At 40.2% G+C, this 23,145-nt stretch overlaps 1 protein-coding gene across 3 annotated transcripts in view; it reads right to left on the minus strand.

Moving 5' to 3' along the window:
* ppfibp2b (PPFIA binding protein 2b) overlaps positions 1 to 23,145 on the minus strand; it is an 82,369-nt gene that overhangs the window by 55,295 nt on the left and 3,929 nt on the right. For all 3 annotated transcript variants that reach the window (XM_073471512.1, XM_073471513.1, XM_073471510.1), the window contains one exon: positions 4,216 to 4,320. In XM_073471512.1, coding sequence (XP_073327613.1) covers positions 4,216 to 4,297 — 82 coding nt within the window. In that variant the 5' untranslated portion in view covers positions 4,298 to 4,320. The remainder of the gene's footprint in view (positions 1 to 4,215; positions 4,321 to 23,145) is intronic.

Here is a 23,145-nt window from a genome sequence, read left to right on the forward strand (position 1 = left end):
TGAATGTTTCCAAAATGTCCATGTGTCACCTGGATCATTTCCCTGGCAACACACACATACACACACACATGTAGACACACACACACACACACATGTATGTACACACACACACACACACACACATTAAGGCACACACTCACATACACATCTGGATACACTCAAATAATTTGGACTGAAAAAGCAGCCACACATTTCAGCGCCTCCATACAATATATGTGGTCCAAAATTAATAAATAGCACATAATGAAAACAATCGTTGCTTGAATATCTCTGTACAACAGAGGCCGAGAGTAAGCGAGGAACTTCTAATCCATGAGGTTATCACTGTACAGACTAACCAGTCTAAAGAAATATATAGCTGTTTTACCCAGGTAGGACCTTATGGGCCAAATAAATGTGATGTTGCACCAACCACAGTGACGTCCAGGTAGAAAACTTCCAGGCGGGTTGGTTTTCATTACGGCGATCTGTGAAATCGGCCGTTCTTTTTATTTCTGTTGTCATTTTCAGCCACGACTGTAAGGTTTAAAGATATATAGGTAAACATGGTAGTCCTAAACTATCTGATGGCTCTGCTGTGCTTATTTCATGTACTGTATTGCTTCGCTGGTGTCTTTGACATCTCATTGCCAGTTGGATTAACTAGTAGTTTAGGGTAAATTCAAGTAGTAGTGAAAGTGCTGTAATTGATGAGCTATTAAAGAAGACCTGTTATCCTTTTTCAAGTTTTTCCTTTCCTTCAGTGTGTGACATTGTTTCTTGTGCATGTAAAAATTTAAAAATGTCAAAGTCTGCAACAACAGAAGCTCCTCTCTCCCACAGAAAACACCATGTCACATATTTGCATAATTCATGCCTAGTAAATAGTTTGGCACGTAAGAATTAACTTGGCAAAGTTACTCTGTTGTAGTTAGCTGTGCAGGCTCAGGTGTGTACAAGCTCAACAATCAGAGTAGACCGGGTACTCAGGAGGAGGGGCCTTAAAGAGACAGGAGCTAAAACAGAGCGTTTCAGAGACAAAGGGGGATACAGAGCTGCAGCACTGGACAGTATGAGAAAACTTATGTGCTTTTTGAGCATTGAAGCATGTAAACCTGTTCTAGTAGTAACCCACAATTATCCTTTATGTCTCCTTTAAAGTATCAAATACGCCTTTTAGATGAATGAAATGTATACACTTTGAAATAACATCATTTTCTACTTATTACTTATTGTGATTGTTCTATATGAAGAAACTTTGAGTCTCCGAAAGCACAAAATGAGTCTTGTAGGATGAAGTTTTAACATCAACAGTGGGACATTGTGCACCATCTCAGCGCTGTATTTACTGCACACTGTATAAACAAATAACTTTAGGATGGTTGAGAAGTGAACATGAGCATTTGCAATGTGAATATAGAAACAAACAGAAACCGTTGTCCCATTCATCTCTCCATCCAACCATGCAGAACTTCAGAGTATCTGGGCCAGAGCACACAGAGAAGAATATTAACACACTGTCAACTCAGTCCAGAGACAAATCACAGCCAATGAAATAATACTGTGATACTACTTATTTCACAGGGATGTCGAAGGTCAAGAGCGGTTATAGACGGCCACTGTTGGAAATGCTGCGTAGGCGAAAGATTAGGGGTGCTCATCTAAAAATACAGACGTACATTATATAGCTGGTGAGATTTGTACAATTATCAAAAATGGTCTGTAAAAAGTGTAGTCATCAGCTATTAACTTTTGGTGTGCCTCAAGGCTCCAAGCACCACAGAGCGGGGCATCTTTGTCCGAAATACTACCGCCTCTAATGTGCTCCTGAGTGGCTACTTTGAAAACTATTGTTTGGTTATTGTTTCATTTTGATATTGTTTGATTGTGGGGCACTGGGGAACACCTTCTGATATTTTATTCATTTCTTGCTTCAAACAAGTTGCGCCAAGACAACATTTTCTCATTATATGTACTCCAGTATATAGTAATGTTAATAGTATACTCTGTTTGCAGTAAGTGTGTGTACTTACAACATACTTTATTGTTTTGTACAGGAAATTAAATATTAATAATAATGATATAAGATTCAATACTTACTTTTTGGTCTCTGCCTGCAAACATTTCAAGCTTTCATTTCAAGCTTTCACTACTACGATGCTTAACCAGAGAAAAGAGATCTGCTGATCATGGAATGTAATATGACCAACATTTCTAAATTCTGTTGATAAGTGTCTCTAATTTCCTTGTTAGTGATTGGCTGATGTTATCGCTAATGGGATTTTTAATGTATTTCTATCTGTGGTCACTGAGAGCCGGAATAGCAAACTCAATGCACTCAATGAGGTCACTGTGTTTTGGGCAAACAGCAGCTATTTAATGAGCTTCTTCTGCGGTTTGTTGTCAACTATGCTGATTCTGAGAGTGAGATGAAAAAATCCTTGATACGGAGTCGCACAAAACCTAGCCAAAAATGTAATTTGTCACATTTCTAGTGATCAGTGGTCACAGAAAACGTTCTAATTTTAAGGAATTCCCAATAACTCAAAGTCCTATCTCTGTCCCTCCTCTCCTCTGTCACTGATGAGGTGCTCTGCTCTGCTCAATCGTTGTTTTCCCACACACTGTCAGTGCAACACATTAAACATTTACCCCACTAGTTAGATCTTACTGCCCAAGGCTGAACTGGCTGCAGCAAACATGACCCCAGTTACACACACAAAAGCACACACAAACATACACATGTATCTAACACACACACACACACACACATATATTAACACAGGAAATGAGGTAGTGTCACACGTGATGTACACTACTTTAGCATACGTATTAACGTAAAACCCCTGATTTCTGTGTGTGATGTTGACTAATCTTATTGTGCCACAATGTAACGTACAATGAAAATAATGAGTTATTCACAGCTCTAACAACTAAACTGCAGTGAATCTGGCAATAGCTCTACCAGTACCACATGTCTAAAACTGAATTCTGGGAAATAGACATCATATTCATGACTTAAAATTCTTTTGCTTTGCTGATGTGTTTTTTCTTACTTTGTACATAATAACACTAACAAAAGTATGCATACGCTGCCACCTGATTCCAGTTCTTCAACCCTGCACAGACATTTTCACCAAAAATTGTCTTTCTCAGGTAAAGGTGAGAGTGTGAACAACCTTGAGATAATCTCACTACTGGACAGTCTAAGTAGTTTCTTAGCCTGCTGCTTTTTGTGGTTGTAAATAAAACTTTCAGCCCTACTTTCATTTCTCTCCATCATTGTAACAAAACCCAGACAGAAGGGAAACAACAGAGAGAGAGAGCGCTGCAAACAGTAAACAGCTGTTCACACACCTCTCCCTGTTGATTCTGAGTGCTGATTATTAATGCTCTGATTAATAAATGTAAATAAATAACGCTCTGTTTGTGATCACAGTTTTGTTTGGGTTTGTTTATTTTTTCAATAGCTGGCCCCCAGGTTTTGATACGTTCTGTGTACCATATACCAACGAGCTCCTCATGTGGCTCAAAGGTGTACTGTAGATATACATAAATCCTGAATAAAAGAAATTCTGCAAATTTATTTGCAGACCCAAATAAAATCTTTTTTTTTGCTGTGTCATCTCTGTTGTATAGAAAATTACTCACTCCCTGAAGTTTTGTTTAGTTTGTTTTTAGCTTAGTTTCAGAGGAACACCATCTTTAACTCACCATATTGTCAACGCCCTACAGGTGCACTGACACATCTGTAACAGTTAGGTAGAAGAAAAGCCACTAAGATCAAACCTTCTCAATACCAAACCATACTATTAACTAATGTAGTACATACATCACTGGTATACAGTGAGTAATTGAAACATATTGTTAGAGACTACAAGCCTCTCTGGTGACACCTAAAGGCTTTTTAGAAAACCAGACCAAAGTGGTCTGTTGAATAGTTTGACTCATTGACTACTGACCAGATGACATGTTATCTTTACATTGCTGTCTGCATCATTATTCTCATTTATGTACAGATATTGGCTGCTGTGAAAGCTCAGTAAGATTGCAGCAAATGGGAATAGATGTTGGAGCTGAGCATGTGACATCCTGTGACATCCTGTGACTTCCGCTTGCCCACAGCGTCTCCTTGAAGATGCTACAACCAGCACTGGCAATTTCTCAAAAAGAAGACCACATATTTAGAGTAACTCTTATGTCATAAAGACGACACTGCTACCTCACAGCTCTTACCTGCGATGATGTCATCCATCTGCTCCAGCGCCGCCTCCAGCATTTGACTGGCCTCCGTTTCCATGGTGGCGGCGGGAAGCATCAGCTGTCAGGTTATCTGATGTTCTGTGGAAAAAGAAAAAAAGAAAAGAAAATGTGATTTATTACCAAACTACTGTACATTGTGTTTCTATATGCAGTGTAGAATGTAAAGAATGTTGACGCTACAAACAGAGAAATGAGAAATGACACGGTTTACGCTAATGCGTGTCTACAAATATCTGTGGAGCATGTGAATGGTTTGTATTAGAAATGTACAGAGTAAGCTGCTGTGCACACTCCTGTCCTGCATACAGACAAAACAAATCAGGCATGTAGATGTGGGCGCTCTAACCAGCTCTAATCCAATGAGGATAATGCAGCTCATTAGCTTGGCAACTTTCTATGAGCTTTGAGAATCTAATACTTAGAAACGAAGACACATACACAAAGAAGTCTCTAGAATGAAAGATTTCAACAAGGAGCCGTATGAATATTTCTGCATATAGTTCATTTCCATGATACAGTAATATAGTTATGCCATGGTCCTTATTAAAAGGGCAATCAGTATTTTTTTTTTACTCTTCCTGGTAATAAAATGACCTTTAAATATTAAGATAGTGAGGATATGACTATTGATCAATACCAATGACTCAATGATGACTCAAAACGACGAGCAGGAATTAAATCTCACTGATGATGCTGCCATGTCTACTTGTCACCAACAGAGGTCCAAAAAGTTCAACAATTTCAAACTGCCCTAACTCTCCTTTATGCAACAAGTGAGGCTATTTGCTTGGTTTTTAGGACTTCCCCACTCATGTTGTTTACCACAGTGTTTATTTTTTTATTCTCTACATATGCATGTAGCCCATACTTGCACTCTTGTTTTTGAAAACCACCACTGCAGGCAAGAATAAAGTGGTGTACATATAGCCAGGAGCAATTACACAAACACACACGCGGCCACACAAAACGCTTACACGTTTTTTAATCCACTTTTCATCGCAGCCTCTGGCTGCCCCTCCATCTCCTCCTTGTTTCCCTGCTTTTCACCGCACCCATCCTCCCTCCTGTCATCCCTTCTTTGCCTGGCACTCATCCCTCCTGTCATCTCTCCTTCAAGGCTCTCATCCCTCTGTCATGCTGTCATGCTGACTTACAGACAAACAGGCGTCAACATGTGGAAATCAAGGGGAAAGACAGTGATGTAATCTACTGATGCCTCGAGAGCATGAACCCCCCCGCAGAGCAGCCTAATGCTCATCTGCATTAGCACTAACTTTCACAGCACGACATGACAGCTGACATTGACAATCTGTAGAAAACACAGTCAATGGACTTACAGTAACACGCTGTCATTACAACTCTGGTGCCATCACCATTCTCCCATTTTTCAAATGGCTCCCGTGTGTGTGTGTGTGTGTGTGTGTGTGTGTGTGTGTGTGTGTGTGCGTGCATGCAGATGTATTTGTTTTTGAAAAAAAGGCTGCTAATTTTATTGTTAATAATAATAAATGGCTGTGTATTAGTCTTGTTGAGACAGAGGGTGACAGCACCATTCAGACACTATGACAGACTGACTCTGTTCGACAGCACTGAGATAACAGTTGACCTCAACAGGACAATAATGCATTTGTTTCTCTGTGTGTGAGCAAAAGAGAGACAGAGTGTGTAGGCAAATTGTGGGGTTTTCATAACACTGTGCGTTCCATTGTGGCACTGTGTATGTCAAGGTGCTGATTTAGACATTACAGTCCTGTTCCAGCATGATGACAAGACAACCCTGTGCACTGTCTCCCATATTGCACAATCTGTGAAACTGCTATGTGTGTGGAAAATTGGTCTGTGTGTGTTTGTACGTGCTTGTGGGAAAAACAGAGAGAGACAGAAGACTGTGAATAGTGAGTGTGTGTGTGTGTGTGTGTGTGTGTGTGTGTGTGTGTGTGTGTGACTTTCTCTGGATCTCCTCGTGATCTTGGATTATATTTTGTGAGGAAATGGCTAATGAATGGAACTGTTTCAGAGTCAATTTCCGATAACAAAAAAAAAAAGTTTTACATAATGTTTTGAACATTCTTTAACCACATAACATTTTAGTTATAATTCAATGTTCGCAAAACTGACTTAAAAAAGACAAAACAAAAGCACAAGAAAACATTTACATTTTGACATCATAACATGACAGCCATTACGATCTAAAAGCTCTGGCAGGTCCCCAGTGCCAGTAGTTTGGATTACTCACTCACACACTACAGACATGCAGACAGGTATTTATGAAGAATCCCCATTAAACCGAACGACCGGATCATCTCCTGAGGTTGAATTGCATTGTGCAAGCTACTTGATGTCTCATTCATGTTTTGGTAGATACAGAAACAGACACGCCTTTACCCAGAAAGAGACACCAGATAAACTCGTTTGTCACACATGGAAAAAATGTGACCTGTTTCTCACAGCTACACCCGCCTCAGTGTTGACAGCTCTCTCTTAAGTCAAAAAGGAAGCTGGCTCTCTGCACAGTCTGTTGGACAACTTAACTAACATAAAAAGAAATGTTATCAGGTGCTGATAGGAGGTTTCGAATATACAGCTGGAAACCTTGGATAGGGGCAAGAATTGTTTGGGTAACACGGACATTTCTCAAAAGTACTGGCATCGTGCAACTACAAATTTGTCATTCAGCTTAGCACTCAACACTAAAGAATATAATGCCTACTTACACAATGCACACCCTATGAGAGAAGACACCCTATGCAAACACTTAGTGCCCCCTGCCCCCTGTTGTGAGAGTCATAAGCTACTTACTAAAGATCCTCAAATCCAGCACTCTGCAGTGTGACCACATTTATTCTCAGGTATCAGCACTGTGGCCCTGGCTGTTTCCACTGTAAACACTGATAATGCTTCCACTTTCAGACACAAAAACACAATATACTTTCTGATGCTGGGCTGTCAGTCAGGGTTCTGAATGGTTCACTCGTCCAACCAGTATCTCAACACAACTGTTTTATCCCCATTATACATGAATGTACCAAACATCTGGTAGGTGTAAGAAATGATATCAACAGATCTTTCCCACGTACTGCACCTGAACAGTGTGAACAGAAAACAAAACTACTGCTTCGCTCCTCTCACCTCCAGTCTCAGTCCAACTCGCCACACACAGAGAACCCTGTATGAGAGCGAGAGGAAGAGCGAGACAGGAAAAGAGAGGAAGAAAAAGTGGCGTGTGAAGAGGGAAGAGTGATTCAGCAGCTTGTGTATCTGCGTGCTCAACTGCCCACAGCTGACGGCAGCACCCATTCAGAAGCTAGGGCTGTCTCATTGTCCATTAGCTGAGCAGCTACGCTGCTATCAGCTTCATGATTAGCTCCATCAGGACCATCACCAGGCGTCACTGCATTACTGTCATCCAGCACTGCTCTTCATTACTGCTTCATGTGCTCCCGCTGCTCTGCACACCAACAAGCTGACAAACTTCTACAAACTACTGAGTTTAAATGTACATAAAAGCTCTTCTTTTCATTACACACTCCTGCTGCACAGCTAGCTGTTATCCGTGCTGACTTGCCAATTCCTATCTCTGCATGGAGCTGCGCCATTTTGGTCGTCTAATCAAAAGTTGACCTGATTTACTTTGCACATTTCAAAACAAAAGTGTCCAAAGTAATTCATAGGAAAAGTCAAATATTATGATGAAGTTCAACATAAAGCAGAAAATGATGTGTGGTTGTGCAGGGGAACTTTTGCACTGCAGAGATTTTGACTCCTTACAGCAGGAAACAGGTCTAACTAATATCATTAATGATGTCTCAGTTCCAATAAGAATAAGCCAGTAATCCAGCATGCACAATAGCTGAACTCTTTAACTGGCTCACCTAAATGGAATGCAGCCATTATAATATTGCTAATATTCTCCACCAGGCGTAAGATAGGAAGGGATCATTCATTTGGTTTTTGGTAACCGTTGGCAGCTAACCTTGCATACAACTAGACACATCATCCACATATATCTATGTAGGCTCAAGTGCTTGTGGTGATTCACAATTTCTGAAAAAGCTATTTTATTGACTTCGGTTTTAGATCGCCATTAGCTGCCGCTCCTCTAAACCGGCCAGTGGAGGCCACAGGTGATCAACAACTGCTTCAGTTTGGAATCTCATTTCCGCTACGGACACAGAATTATGTCGGTGCTACCGAGTACTAATTCATGTTAGATCTTTGTCTTTTGGTTTGTCAGAGCGTTTTTAAAACAGCTGTTTGCAGTTTCTGGCAAAAGGCTGAAAGCTGTGAGACTGAAACAAAAAGTAAATCTGCAGGCTCTAAAGCGAAAACAGTGGGCTGAAAGACATTTAAAGGGTAATAATTATGTCTATCACTAAAAGCAACCAACTTGACATGATAGGTATACTGAGCCATTGTAAATATAAAAATGGATTAATCCAGCCTTAAATTATTCATCAAAACTGAGACACTGTAATTTTTGTGTGCACAAAAAACATGATTAAGTTAGGTTGAAGCGGGTTCTAAGGCATCAGTTCTTTTGCAACAGCTTATCATTGATGTAATACAGCTAAAATACTAATAACAATAATAATAGTTAATAGTTTCAATGACAGAAAGAGCTAAGTAAGAAACTAACCAACATATAATCATGTATGTATTGTGACAGCAGGAGGCCATGTTGTGGCAGCATGAAAACTGAGAATTACTCTGTTGCCATTCTGCATACAGCTTAACCACAACACCACAGGTTATGTCTTGATTTCACTGAGGCCAACCATCCTGCAAAAGAACACACTCATGGTAAAACAAAGTGTTTCGGACAAAATACTGAATTCTCAACAATTACAATAATATTGTGTCACAGCTCTTCTCACTGCTGAGACAGCTAATTGCGCTTGAATGCCTCATTTTTTACTGACACGACTACACACTGCACTATCTGCTGACAGCGAGAAGCGTAACTTTTTTATTTAGCAAGATTATTTTTCTATAAGTGGGCTGCTTTTTCACTACCAGCCCAACACACAGACACCGAGGGGAGAGAAAAGCTATAAAAAGTATCATCTGAGAGCTAAGTCTGTGGGTTAGATTATCTTTTCTACTGTATGACTGTGGGTAGTGTGTGATCTGTGAACCGTGGCTGATGCATGGCTGATGGCAGAGCAGGAATATATAGTTTCATGTGACTCCCAGCGCTGCGCTCATCTGTACTGCTCTGTGTTGAACTGCTCTGCTCTTTATTGTCCTATTTAGTCCTGCTAAAGTGCATTTGATTCAAGCTCTGCTCAGTTCTCTCAAGGAAATACGGCTCTGTTTTCTGCTCCCTCCATAGATTATCTGATTCTTTTCTCCTTGACTGTGCTCTGTGTTACTCTCCGGTCTGTCCAGCTGACTTCTGCTCTCATTTCGGCTGTAATCTATTTTGTCCTCAGAGTGAGGGTAATGAACCATAAACACAAAACAACACATGACTTCCAGTCAATGATCATCATGAGTGTAACAAACAGCGATGTGAACTTTCAATCATTACTACAAATCATTTCCTTTGAAAGTTCCCACTTGTCATCAGCTTGATGTTATTTACTGTAATGTTGATAGTTAATTGAAGTCATGAAGACTTGAGAGAAAAAAAAATTTAAAGTTGGGTAAACTGAGGTAAGGTTGTTGCACCATCAAACACATTAATACACATCAAAACAGACGAGTCTGCTACACACTGAGCAAGAAGTAAGTTGGTCTTTCCATGTTTGATCTCGCGTGCCGTTGACAAGAGTCACAGGAAGGGCAGAGGAAAAACAAATTAGTCAGAGCAACTACATAACATCACAACACGGGCCTGTACTCATTATGCTTTCAGACATATAGAATACTCTGACATTCAAACAGATACACTGCAGCAAATAACTACTTTTTAGGGCTTGGCAATCTATGGATATTATATCATAATCGTGATAGAACAATAATAAAAATACATTTTATTTATAAGCATCTTTCAAGTCACCCAAGAACACTTTACAACTCAGATTAAAACAGTCAATACATAATAAAGAAGACATTGAAATACAGGATAACAATACAAGAAAAGCAGCCACACTAAAGGTCTGTCACCTACAGGGTAAAGTCTGGAAGCAGGAAATGAGAGAAGATGGGCATCAGAGGAGCACAGTGAGCGGGCCGAATAGTAATGATGTAAAAGACTGGACAGTTAGAGAGGCGCCACACCATCTAGAGACTTATAGACCAGAAGAAGAATCTTAAACATGATGCAGTATTGAACTGGAAGCTGGTGCAGTTGTTGAAGGGTAGGTGTGATACGTTCCCAGTACTGTGAGTGGCAGAGAACTGTTGCAGCTGAGTTCTGGACATACTGTAGTCTTTTTCTAGGCCCTGAGAAGTTAAACCATGGAGATGAGCATTACAGTAGTTGAGTCAAGATGTGATAAATGCATGGGCAAGGGTTGCTGCGACTGAGTGGGAAAAAGGGGCGTAGTTGGAACACTTTTAATCAAGTATGACTGAGTAGTACTTTTTACAACACTGTAGAATCAATGCGGTGCACGAGGAGATAATCGCGTGTGGAAGTTTTACTGTAACATATACTGGTCCCTCTGGATTTTCATTTGAAGAGATACTTGTCAGAAGGCCTGCTGGTCATGTCACATGGTTATAAATCACAGTGAAAGAATTGCAGACTTCTGAAACAAATGACTACTTTGATGTATAAACACAATTGACTGCACACCTTTTATCTTGCAGCGGCAGCCTGAAGGGTAGTAATACAGGGCTACTGTTGTTCCAGTTTACACACATTCACACCTGGCCAGAATCCAGTACAGCCACATTCTTGTAATGTCAGTTGTGGACCAGTTTGACTATGGTAATAACCAGACTAACAACTTGCCCAAGGGCACCAGAAACTAAGATCAACAGATTAAACCTGTAAAAGGTGTGTGTATTTGTGACTGACCGCTTGAATGAACAAAAGCCAGTGTCATGAATGACTCCCAAGTAAACCTAGTGTGTTAGTATGAAATGCCATGAAATATCATTTAGGTCACTTAGATTCTAGGTAACTTTGTGTCTGGGATGTGGTGATTACAAACATTCAAATATTAAAACATGATGCAACTAAATGTACTGCAAGAGAAAAAAAAAACAGATACACATGACAGAAAGATAAAGAGCCAGAGTGAAGAAGAGATAAACTATAAAGAGATTTCACCCAGGGCACAGCTCACCCAACAAAGGCACCCAGCAGAGCTGATATGAGCTGACACTGAGCGGATTGATGTACGACACTTAGCCTATGGACTATTATCATGAGCATGGCTTATTACTTATCATCAAGCTGACTTACTGTAATCAGAAGAGGATGGAGACACACAGGCACACACAACCGCCTGTCAGTGAAACACACTCACTTTCATATTAATTTCCCCAGTGTCAGCCCACCATTCATTCAGTGAGCGGAGAGGCTCCAGAGAATCTCTTTTAATGATAATGTTGTGACAGCTAATTCAGTGCAGATTGTGCTTTTTGTTCATCAAACATTTCTGAGAGGCAGAGCTGCTCTGAGGTCAAAAGAAAACAATGAATCAATGAAAACAACATGAAATGAATTATATACTTATTAGTGATTTGGAATTTTTTTGTTAAAGTCAAACTGGATCTCACCACACAAGTTGGCACCTTTTATCATGCCTAATAATTTCAGTGGCAGGCTTACTAACTAACTAACTAAGCAAGGCAAATTTCGCATGAAACATTGCGCCCCCCCCCCCATTTTTTTTTTTTATCACTAGGCTTCATTTATGAATTTGTTTAAGAAATGTGTCCAACTGGTGTAACTTAAAAAAGCAGAGTTTCATGTGTCGTAAACAGAGGCATGTTTTTTCACACAAAATAGACACCTGACAAAGCAGGTTGTATGTGTGACTTCACGGGGACACATACAATTGTCACTGAAAAAGAACAACCGTCAAAATGTGCATATCACAAAAAAGCTAAAAATATTATATTTATGATTGAACCATGAGTAGGGATTAGGGCTTTGACTTTTGCCCAAAAATCATATTCGAAATTCGATTGTTTATTAATATTAATATTCGAATATATTCGAATATTTATTAATAATATTTTGACCATTAAATACCTTCAGTAAGACCCTAATGTCAATAGGCAGGCAATGATGTTTAATGGGCCTCATATCTTCGCAAACGAACCGTGTCAGCAAATCTGTCGCTCTATTTTGACGGGCATAGGGAAGGCCTCGTGAAGGAGATAGCATGGAGTCGATTCTGGCCTGCTTCGCCCCCGATCCCCCCTCCTCCTCTTCCAGCTTGCCGGGATGTAGTGTTGACAGGTGGGCTCTCAAGTTGCTGGTTGTCGCGTGGTATGTGAGTTTGGTCTTACACATTTTACATATCGCTTTGTCCTTAATCGTTATTTTTCCCTGTTTCTTTGGGAACCCAAAGTAGCACCACACGTTGCTTTTCAAATTCTCAGGAGTAAAGATTTCGAAGTCCTCGTCAGGCGTGGTTGTTGTAGGCGTTGACGCGGCCATTATTTTAGTAAATACTAAAGGCGCGCACCAGGATGCTAACGTCACCTACAGGAGCCCAGATGACCAATAATACCCTTGCTAATGAGCTCGCGATTCACAACTTCACCAGGCGTGAAAAAGCCTTGGAATCTGAATTGAAAACAACGTTTACAAGCAAACACATTTACAAAAAATAATGCCCATAACAGGTTCGAATATTAAGGGCTGCCTAATATTCGTTCGAATATCATTAATTTTTTAGATATTCGAATTATATTCGAATAACGAAGTTCGGAGTTAAAGCCCTAGTAGGGATGTAACGATACACTCAACTTACGATTCGATACAGTTCACGATTTTTTGTTTACGATACGATTTTCTCACAATTTTTTTTTTTTTAATCAAAATGAGCTACAGACAAATTATGACCAAATAAAATGATCTTTTATTCGTAGGAAAAAAATCTTAGAGGTGCTTTCTTTACAGAAACTCTGTAAAACAGTTTGTGTCCTCTTATAAAAAGTGCAACTTAAATGGTCATCTTAAACAACAAAATACATGAAAAATATCTCCGTTCTTTAGAAACAATCTCACAAGTAAACTGGTGTTAACTGGTGTAGGGTTAGGGTTATTCAATATCTATTAATTCAATATCTGAAATAACAAAAGAATATAAAATCTTGACCAAAAAAGAGGTCCTTTCTTTACAGAAACACTGTTAAACACTGTTTTTGTGTCTTATAAAAAAAGTGCAACTGAAGTAGTTATTCACTTAAATAACAAAGAATAACTGGATTTTTAAAAACAAATCCCACATCAAAATAATAACATCAAAACATAAAATCTCTTCAAATAAACTAAGACTGGCTTGTGTAGCTTGAAACTTTCAGGTTTCTCTTGAGGAAAATCAACATGTCAACATTCTCAGGCCGAAGCTGAGATCTCTATGAGGTTACAACATCCCCTGCGGTCGAAAAGACCCTTTCACTAGGGACAGAGGTGGCTGGTGTGGTGAAGTAAGCCTCTCGTCAGGGTGGTTTGCCCCTTCGGCAATTTTCGCTCAGGAGGTGGCGTAACGTTACTTTGCTTCTCACTGTGGTGGCGGCTAATATGCTGCTGCATGTTGCTCGTGTTGCCGGTATATGTTAGCAGTCTCTTGCAATATTTACATGCTGTTTTGGTTTTGTCTGTCCATTTCTCACCGGTTGTATTTGTGTATATGGGGAATCCAAAATGCCGCCACACAGGTGATTTAAAACCGCTCGGTGCATCCTCTATTTCGAAGTTGTTGCCTACCGTCGCCATGTCTTCCCTCGTTCTGTGCCCCGTACCTACGTAGTGACGTAAGTCACGTGACTTGACGTCTGACGTTGAACAAATCACCTTTTTTAAGATAACGTAACCTATTTCTAAAAAAAAAAAAGAAAAAAAAGAATGTATCCTACTTCTCTCGCATTCGCGATTCATTTTTTTTGTCAACCAGTGAGAATCGTCACGCATTTGTACCGATTTTTAATCGTGTCACGATGCATCGTTACATCCCTAACCACGAGAAACTTCACAGGATAAAAAGGCAACACAGTGAAAGCCATTCGGGATGTTATATGCACATTATTTTACTTTATTTAACTAAAACTCTGATCATATCTTACATTACCCCTTTAAGTCCTTGTGTAAAACACTATTCTCAAAAACAGTATTGGCTCTTACTCTGTTTTTGTCTGTGTTTTTTTATATTATATTTTTAAACATTATTATATTTAAACAAGAAACTGAAATAATTAAATGTGCTGTTCTGTAAATGCCATCTAAGGTCTGTTTCCCCAACAGACCGTCAGTGTTCTCGACTGAATGGTATTTGATGCTATTAATCAACTAATTCAGTTTGATATTAAGACGTATGGCACAATATCAATTTGTGTAATGATGGAAACTTTTCTTACTTCTCATTCTTGCAAATACAAAAGGTGGGTTCACCCTTCACTGCATTCCTGATTATAACACAAAGGGAAATTTTGGGGGAGTGAGCCAGTGAACCGGGAACAGAAGAGATCTATGAGGGGAAAATGTTCCATCTGCAGCTTGTTTTCTAACTTGCCTGACAGGAACAGAAGGTTGGGAACATTATTCTAGCGTGCTCACATATATACAGAATTTGGCCAAGGCATTTGGATGTGCATACATTACATATGCAAATGATGAAAGTATTCACAGTTACGTAAGAGTATCACGCAAAGGCAAAATAGCACCTCCGGTAACCAGAACTAGCCTTTAACTCAGGGATGAGCACAGGACACAAACTTTTCCTCAGAATGAATCAATACCGCACAAGCAGAGAGTCAGGGGCTTCAGCATGTTAAATATTAAGTGACACTCCTTGTCAAACATCTACAGAGAGCTGTCATTGTTTTACAAAGTTTCAGCATCACCAAAACCTTCACAAGGTGCAATTATCGGGATGAGCCTGTGACAACGGGAAATACCAGAATGAATGTGAACCTGTATGGTTGAGAAGAACGGTTATACATTAACACAGAGAAACACAATGGAGAAACACACGTACACACACAGAGAGGGGTGAGTGTGTGAGTTTACCGTTCCTCCTCATTTGGCTTAGCCTGTTTGGATTAGTGTCACCAGCTAGAGGCCAGACCTAAGCCCCCCAGGCCCTCCTGTCACACAGGGTAAATACAACTGTGTATGTCTGTGTGTGTGTGTGTGTGTGTGTGTGTGTGTGTGTGTGTGTGTGTGTGTGTGTATGTGTGTGTGTGTGTGTTTGAGTGGAACCAACCCAACAAGAAACACCAGATTCCTCACCAATTAAAGTCAATGCGACGGGACCACTGACATTTAAGACGAGGACGTTCCCTGTTCTGTCCTTAAGTTCAGCCTGAAAGTCTCTCTCTCTCCCTCTTTCTCTCGCTCTCTCACACTCAGCTGTGATTTCATTTTCACCATTTGGTTATCTTAGTAGTCAAGCAACTGGTGTTAGTGTGACTGTTATGTTACAATGTTTTTTTTGTTGTTGTTTTTTTTACCAAATAGGTCTTATTTCAATATGGATGTTGCAACAATACTGTAGAGAGCCCTTTAAATTTTAATTGCATTGTGTGAGAAACCCTGAGTAGGATTGGACATTGTCTATAGTAGTGCTGAAACACCTGTGGATAACAAAACTATACTGATTTTCAGTATCTTATTTTAAGAAATATAATTATGTTTTTTCAACAAAATCCTACAAAGTCGCAGTATGCAGTTTGAACATACACAATGCAAAACTTTATGCCTCTCTCCGCTGCCTTGCATCACTTTGCTAAGCCCCTACCTCCAAACCCACACGTTTGAACGGCAGCAGAAGGAGTGTGTCCCTGCAAAACCTCATGCACCATAGATGGCTTCAGAGGCAGCTGGATGAGACTCTGCTTCAGCAGTGAGGTCAAGAAACAGAGGAGGACCTGCTTTTTCCAGGATCGGGTGCCATTTTAGTGGACTGTCACACCGACCTCTGATAACAGAAAAGAAAACTGGACATTCTCAGCTTTGTGTGAAAGCCCCCCCCCCACCCACCCACCCACACACACACACACACACACACACACACACACACACACACACACACACACACACACACACACACACACACACACACACACACACACACACACACACACTACTGTCCCTCAAAAGTTATTCCCCACTGTTTGTCATCATGCCTCTTTGCTACAAGTTGATACAAGATTTATGGCATCAAACACATTTTCTTCCATTGAATCAGGCTTTCACCATCTGAAGGGACGTGCATGGCCTTCTGCATGTAGAGCAGCCAATAAGAACGCCCACTCCCTGATACGCCTTGTGATGGGCCAAATTCTCCATCACAGGCTAGATTTTCTGTCTAAAGGCTGAAAACAGAGCAAGAGGAGGTGCAGAAGTCGAGCCTTCAGACCAATTAATGCCAAAAAATACTGCCTACCCCAGCTTTAATGTAACATGTTGTCGAAACACAAGTAGTTGCATGTAAAACCTTATCAAAAATAGCCAAGCAAAATCAAACTGCAGCCACATTAAAACTCAACAGGCAACAACTGTTATTCTCACATTGTGAAAATTTTTGGCAGACATGGTTTCTACAGAAGCATGGCGAAAGGTTTGATGAAACCCACCTGTGGTTGATTTCTACAGAAACATCTCAGGAGTAGGCTATTTTCAGCTCTTCCACCTCACCACACAAGTACGCTAACAAATGATCGTTAGTTAGGTCTCATACTTGGAAGTGTATGTGTGTGTGTGTGTGTGTGTGTGTATGTGTGTGTGTGATGACCAGAGTAAAATTACTTTGACAAGAGAGGTTGCGCAGGTTCGTCACACATTGGAGTACTGTGCAGCAGCAGTGGGGGCGAGGTGGTCAGGTAGAACACAATAACAGCCTCACACACAGACAGTTCTGGTTCTCAGGTTCTCTGGTTTTCGAGTCTTGTAGTTTTTTATTCCTACGATATTTTACACCATGTGGTTGGCAACCCCAGTGTAAGCAACACAGAGTTTCTCTAACCTGACACCTGCAGTTAAATGTACAGTAGGGATGGGCATTTTAAGGTATTTCCACATTCCAAGTTTCCGCTTTAAGGGTATATAGGGTCCAAAATGGACACAGAAGTAACCAATTACAGGTAGTTGTTAGAGTTAGCGTACCTTTCTGAGAGTTTTTTTAAAATTATCAACAGAATTTGAAGAAGAAAAAAACAACGTTATGTCAAACACATCCATGTACTGTGGTGCAAACATGTCTATTGCATTTAGCATCCTAACCAGTTAGCCCCTGCCCAACCTGTACCTCAATAGGCAATAGACTGATAGTATAGCCCCTGTAGTTTAAGCTGGGAGATATATGCCAGCAGTGATGTTTCACAAGCTCTACTCCCTTTCAGTGTAATAAATGAACAAAATAACCTCACAAGATGTGAAAATAATGTGGCTCCTGACCCTGCCTGCAGTGTCTTCTCATCCCTGTAGACATCCTGACGTCCTGATCACAGCCGCTGTAAATCACCTCTGTATTGTATCCCCTGTCTTCAAACTGACCTCCAGCGGCCTTGGAAGTTGTGTTCATTCTCTGGCAGTTAAACACGGTTGAGCTGAGCCCCGTTGCTCGTTGGGCCCCTGTGATCCGAGGTTTCAGTCCAGGTTAACTCTAGGGCCACTGGCTCCACAGCTACCCGTGACATGAGCTAATTAACTAGCGGTAGCTAGCTAGCTACAGCCAAGCTAGTTAACAAAGAGCAGCAGTTGTTGGATACTCTGGTTACTGTATATGTTGCCCACTATATTTTGTAGCTACCTTAGAATGCTGGCCATATTTTCAGTCATCATTTTCCTAAAAAGCTGTCAAATCTTCTCTGCTGGTGTCATTCATGACATCATTCTGCCAGGAACTTTTGACTTTCTCATACACTTTGACACATGATGCTAAATTAAAGTGGATGGTGCAACACACACATCTAATAAGCTACAATAGCTTTCTGTTTTGTACTTTCTGTCTGTTTCCTATCCCTCAAACGTCAACATGGTTAGCTTCTGGTCGACAGCACCAATTTGGGTGTCAAAGCTCACCAAAGCTACAAATTTTCACTGCTGCTGGTTTGACAAGGCCTTTAGACTGAACTGTTTGTGAGACAGAACATCTATACATATCCACAGCCAATGCTCTCAAGCTCATGTAAACAACTTCCCTTCCTTGGAAGCTAAAACCACTATCAAACCAGACAGGTTCTTCTGCTAATGGCAAATGGTTGGAGTAGAATGACGCAGTATTTACTGTGGTCAATCATTACAGCATTTTCCATACATGATTGTTTTGTTCATGGATGGTCTCCAGCTTTTTGTCAGCTGTTTTGTAATTTTCTTAATATCAGTAAGAAGTTTAAAGTTGCATATTGTTAAATAATCATACACATCACTGTTTGGTCCTGTTGGGTTAGATACATGTCAAAAACATAGTCTGATGCAGCTCCAGTGGTGATTAACCAGTCCCACATATGTTATTTCTTTTATGAGACTGTAGAAAAACTGACTGTACAGTAAAACATATGGTCGAAGTTTCTGGGGGCATTCTCAGCAATGGGCTTCAAGAAAAAATAGTCTTAACTGTGACATCATTCATTTCTGGCATGAATCTAAATGCAATTAAAACAAGGCTTTTGAGTGAGTCTGTTTTGAGTATACAATGTAATATGCTTGTTGGGCCTCCAAAACACAGTTTGACACAACCACACAGGCGGCTAAGCAGCTATAAAAAACAAGCAGAAATAAAAAATAATCACTAACATACATGTTTAAGACATTTTTAGAGGGAGTTGGTGGAGAGACTCATAATCTCATCTTTCCCCTTAAGGCTGAAGATAAAACACCAAGAGGCTATATTTTAAAAAGTCTTGTCCTCCCTTTTTCTTGGGCCTTCATTTTTCACAGAGTGTTGTTCAAGTTTTTTTCAGGACAGTAATCACAGGAGAGCAGCCTCATTGCATAAATTCCTTGCCTGAAGAAAAAAAACTTCCCACTACATTATAAGTCTCGTAACAAAACTAAAATTGCCGTTTTAAATTTCTCATGTGTGCAGTTTCTTTCTTTCCCCTTTCTAACTGTTGGTCCAGAAAAGAAAAAAGAAACTATGAATTAATTCTGAGCAACAGCTGGAATAGGAAGTACAGCTGTGCAGTGGACAGTTTTGTCTTTCCAAAGCAGAAGCAGATTTTATTTTCCAGTTCATTTTGAAGCCCTGACATGGCCTGGGGTGTGAAACCAGCAGAGAGCTCAGAGACTAGTGTCAGCAAGCCAGTGCTGTAAAAACAACATGTCAACACCACTTAATACATACACATTAAAGATAGTCACAACCTCATGTGACAGCTGGGACTAACCAATCAGTACTTAGCTGGGAATGGAAAAGCCAATGGGAGCCACAGAGAGTAATGAACTGGGCGGTTAGATAGCGGACTCATTCTGCTATGTGTTGAAGCTGGTGAGATGACAGAGGAAAGCATCACGGACGGAACAGCAGGCCATGTGCTATCGAGGCAGTTCAGACATGTGTGTGCACTCACATATCAGTTTAAGCTGTGCACCTCGAAACCAAAACTCAAAATACCACTGCTGGTTGTTTGTTGTGAGTAAACACCATTTACAGAGTGCAACCTGCATGACTTCAAGATTTAAGAATAATCTAATTGTTATAAATCAAAACAAGATTGTATAGTAAAATGTTGCTGTGATTCCCTAAGCTACAATCACAAAAAACAACAACTATACGGACTAATTAATAAATAATAATCAAGTCAGAAAAATAAGCTACTCAGTGTTGAGGATGCGCTCAGGAGCCTCACAGCCTGAGGAATGATGCTGCTCTGTAGTCTGGTGGTACGGCAGCAGATACTTCTGTATCTTTTGCCAGACGGTAGCAGGGGGAAGAGACTGGGTGGGTGTTGCAAACCAGACCTTACAGTAAATGTTGTGTGTTGAATGAATCAAACAGATTCATGGTTTAATTTATTGCCTAACCAAGTATTGAAACTACAAATAATGTCACCCATTGGCTTTGTTGAGTATTTTACAAAGAAAAGAGGATAACATTACAATAATACTGAAGTTTGTTGATGGTATATTAAAAGTTATTTTTGTTTAAGTTGATTTAATATCACTTTAAGAATATTGATTCTTCTTTTAAGTTTAGGTGGATATCTTTCTTTTTTTTTTACTTTTCACACTTTTGTCTGAAGGTAATGTATTGATTAAGTATTATCTGACCAGCAACATTACAATGCTTTTTACATTTAAACATATCAATAATTTAAAAGTCCTTTGCTGGTAATACTTGGCTTGTAATTTGTTCTCTTTCAGTGAAGGGCCGGAAAAAAGGAGAACAAGTGAAGCCTTATCAACATAATATATGCTTAAGTGTCACATAATTTTAGCCACAGAATACCAAATCTGAACAATGAATGAAGATTCGGTTATTTTTGACCTTTACTTTTGAATACTGAATAAATTCAAGGTCTGCTCCTACTTTGTAATTATATGCTGCAGCAGCAGGGGTGGGTCAGGTATGAAATATTTAAAGAGGTAGTCCAGCAATGGAGTTCTTAACGACCAATAACTTGGGGGCTTCATAACAGACATTGAAAAAAGAAGGTCAAAGAGGTCAAAAATGTAAGCAGCACACATCTTTCCAACTCCACACCTGCAGTTCTTAACTGTACGTCTGAGGTCTCCGAGCCCAAGCAAATTCCGCATTAATGGCATTTAAGGAAAGAAGTTATTTTTTTATTTATGTTTATTACTTGACAGAGCTCTCCCAGAGCTGCAGAACATATTACACAAGCATTTTCCCATGCTGAGCTGCTCCTCATGAAAAGGAAACTAACTGGATATTAAGTGGAATGCTATTTTAAGTCGAAAAACACAGCCAGCTTTCCGCCAGTGCAGCTTTTCTAAACTGTCATCGTCCCCAGGTGACATACAACAAATATATACACTGTATTACTGATAACTCAGTGCGGGTTCAATGCTTCTCTGAAAGTCTGTGTTATGTCACATGTATGCAATGGTTGAAAATTTGGTCATGTTTTACCTTTCACCGGCATCAAGCCACAACATCGCTCCCTCTTCCTCTCCTCCTGGGAGAGGGGAGCAGATTGGGTCTCACGAGTGGAGAGTTACTAAAATACAACACTAAAACTGCATACGTATTAGGAAATGGGTGGGAATGTTTAGTTTTCTTTTGTGATTTTTTTAATTGCTGTGGTGGCCATGGTAAAATGTTACCAGCAGAATCGCTGCTCCTGGTGGTTCACACGGTATACAATGATGATTTCAGACAACAAAATCACGAGGAGATCAGATTTGCAGCGCTGCTTCTAGTTATAAAACGTAGTTGTACTGTCTTCAGAAACATGTGACTAAATGGTCGCAGTCTGGAGCCCTGAATGATGATAGTAAATGCCAGAGCCACCTCCTGCTGGAGCCCCAGTGGAGGAAACCAACTGAGACCATGAACTGTTTGTGCTCTGCCAGCTGATTCAGATGGAGTTCAAAGATGTTGGCCAGCAGCCTTGTGAGTGCAGTAGACCAACATCCTCATTAGCCTCAACCAAAGCTCTGTCCAAAAGAATGATGTTCCATCTGCTGAGACAATTCTAAGCACAAGTTAGCAGAGGGTGATAAAAATATATATCTCCACAATGACAGCCAAGCATGTAGCAGGACAAAAGAGTGAAGTGCTGCACCTCAGAGACTGGCACCTTGGCTACAGCAGACTAGAGTTACAAAGAGTCAGAGTCACGACCTGTTAACAAGCTATCTGGACAAGAACAGAGACAGATCACATTACAGGATAATGTTACAGTCACATAAGCATAGGCTGCGTGCGTTTGTCTTTTCAAGGGTCTCAGGTAAATGTCATCAAGAAGCAGGTGCAGACACACTCTAACGCAGACACACTCTAACACAGACACACAAACCCACTTCATTTCAGCTAAACCGATCCAAACCTCAAGCTTTGACATAAAACAATGAATCAGCACTGTCCTACCACTCCAAAGCAAAGAGGAACAGAAACAACTATCTGCGTCACTACTGCGTGTGTTTTGGCAGGGCTAATACTCAAACGAATTGAAGTTTACTTTCCATTTCCATTTTTATTTGAAGGAGGACAATGTGAATTTTTTGTCTCTTTGATCCACAGGCTTCAGCTAAACCAGAAAAAGGAGAATTCACACTGTCCTACACTGAAACCCAAAGAGAGACCAGTCAGTGCAGAAAATGTACTAGGACTTATGCAACAGAGGGTAGAGTTAAGACAAATAATACACCAAAATCAAATCCAGATCAAATATTGACATCGGATCCGTCTCCTAGGGTGATTATCAGTACTGATCTAAGTTAAACTCCTGCATGATGAGGATCACGTCCTTGTAACACAGGAGCACATACAAAAACATAACCTATATTTGTGGTAAGTACATTAAATACTCAAATATGATTTTGCTCATAGGAAAGTATGATGTATTAAATAATTTATTAGAATTATTCAAGCCGTTTTCAGCATCAGCTTACTTTTCATTTGCATAACATGTCGATCAGTCCCTTGATGTGGGACTTTTTTTTTTGCAGCTTTTGGTCGACATGTTGCTGTTCTCGTTCAATACATTATATATTTTAAAAGTAACTTGGATGTAAATTCGCCTGCTGCCCACTGCTGCTCCTCTCCTGCTCTCACTGCCTCATCGCCCTCACTCTTTTTTACCTCCCTCCCTCACCTCTTCTCTCCTCTGCTTGTCAACTCTATGTTGGAATTGTTCCTGACAAGT

The sequence above is a fragment of the Pagrus major genome, chromosome 8 (genome assembly GCF_040436345.1).
Source record: "Pagrus major chromosome 8, Pma_NU_1.0".
Lineage (NCBI taxonomy): Eukaryota > Metazoa > Chordata > Actinopteri > Spariformes > Sparidae > Pagrus > Pagrus major.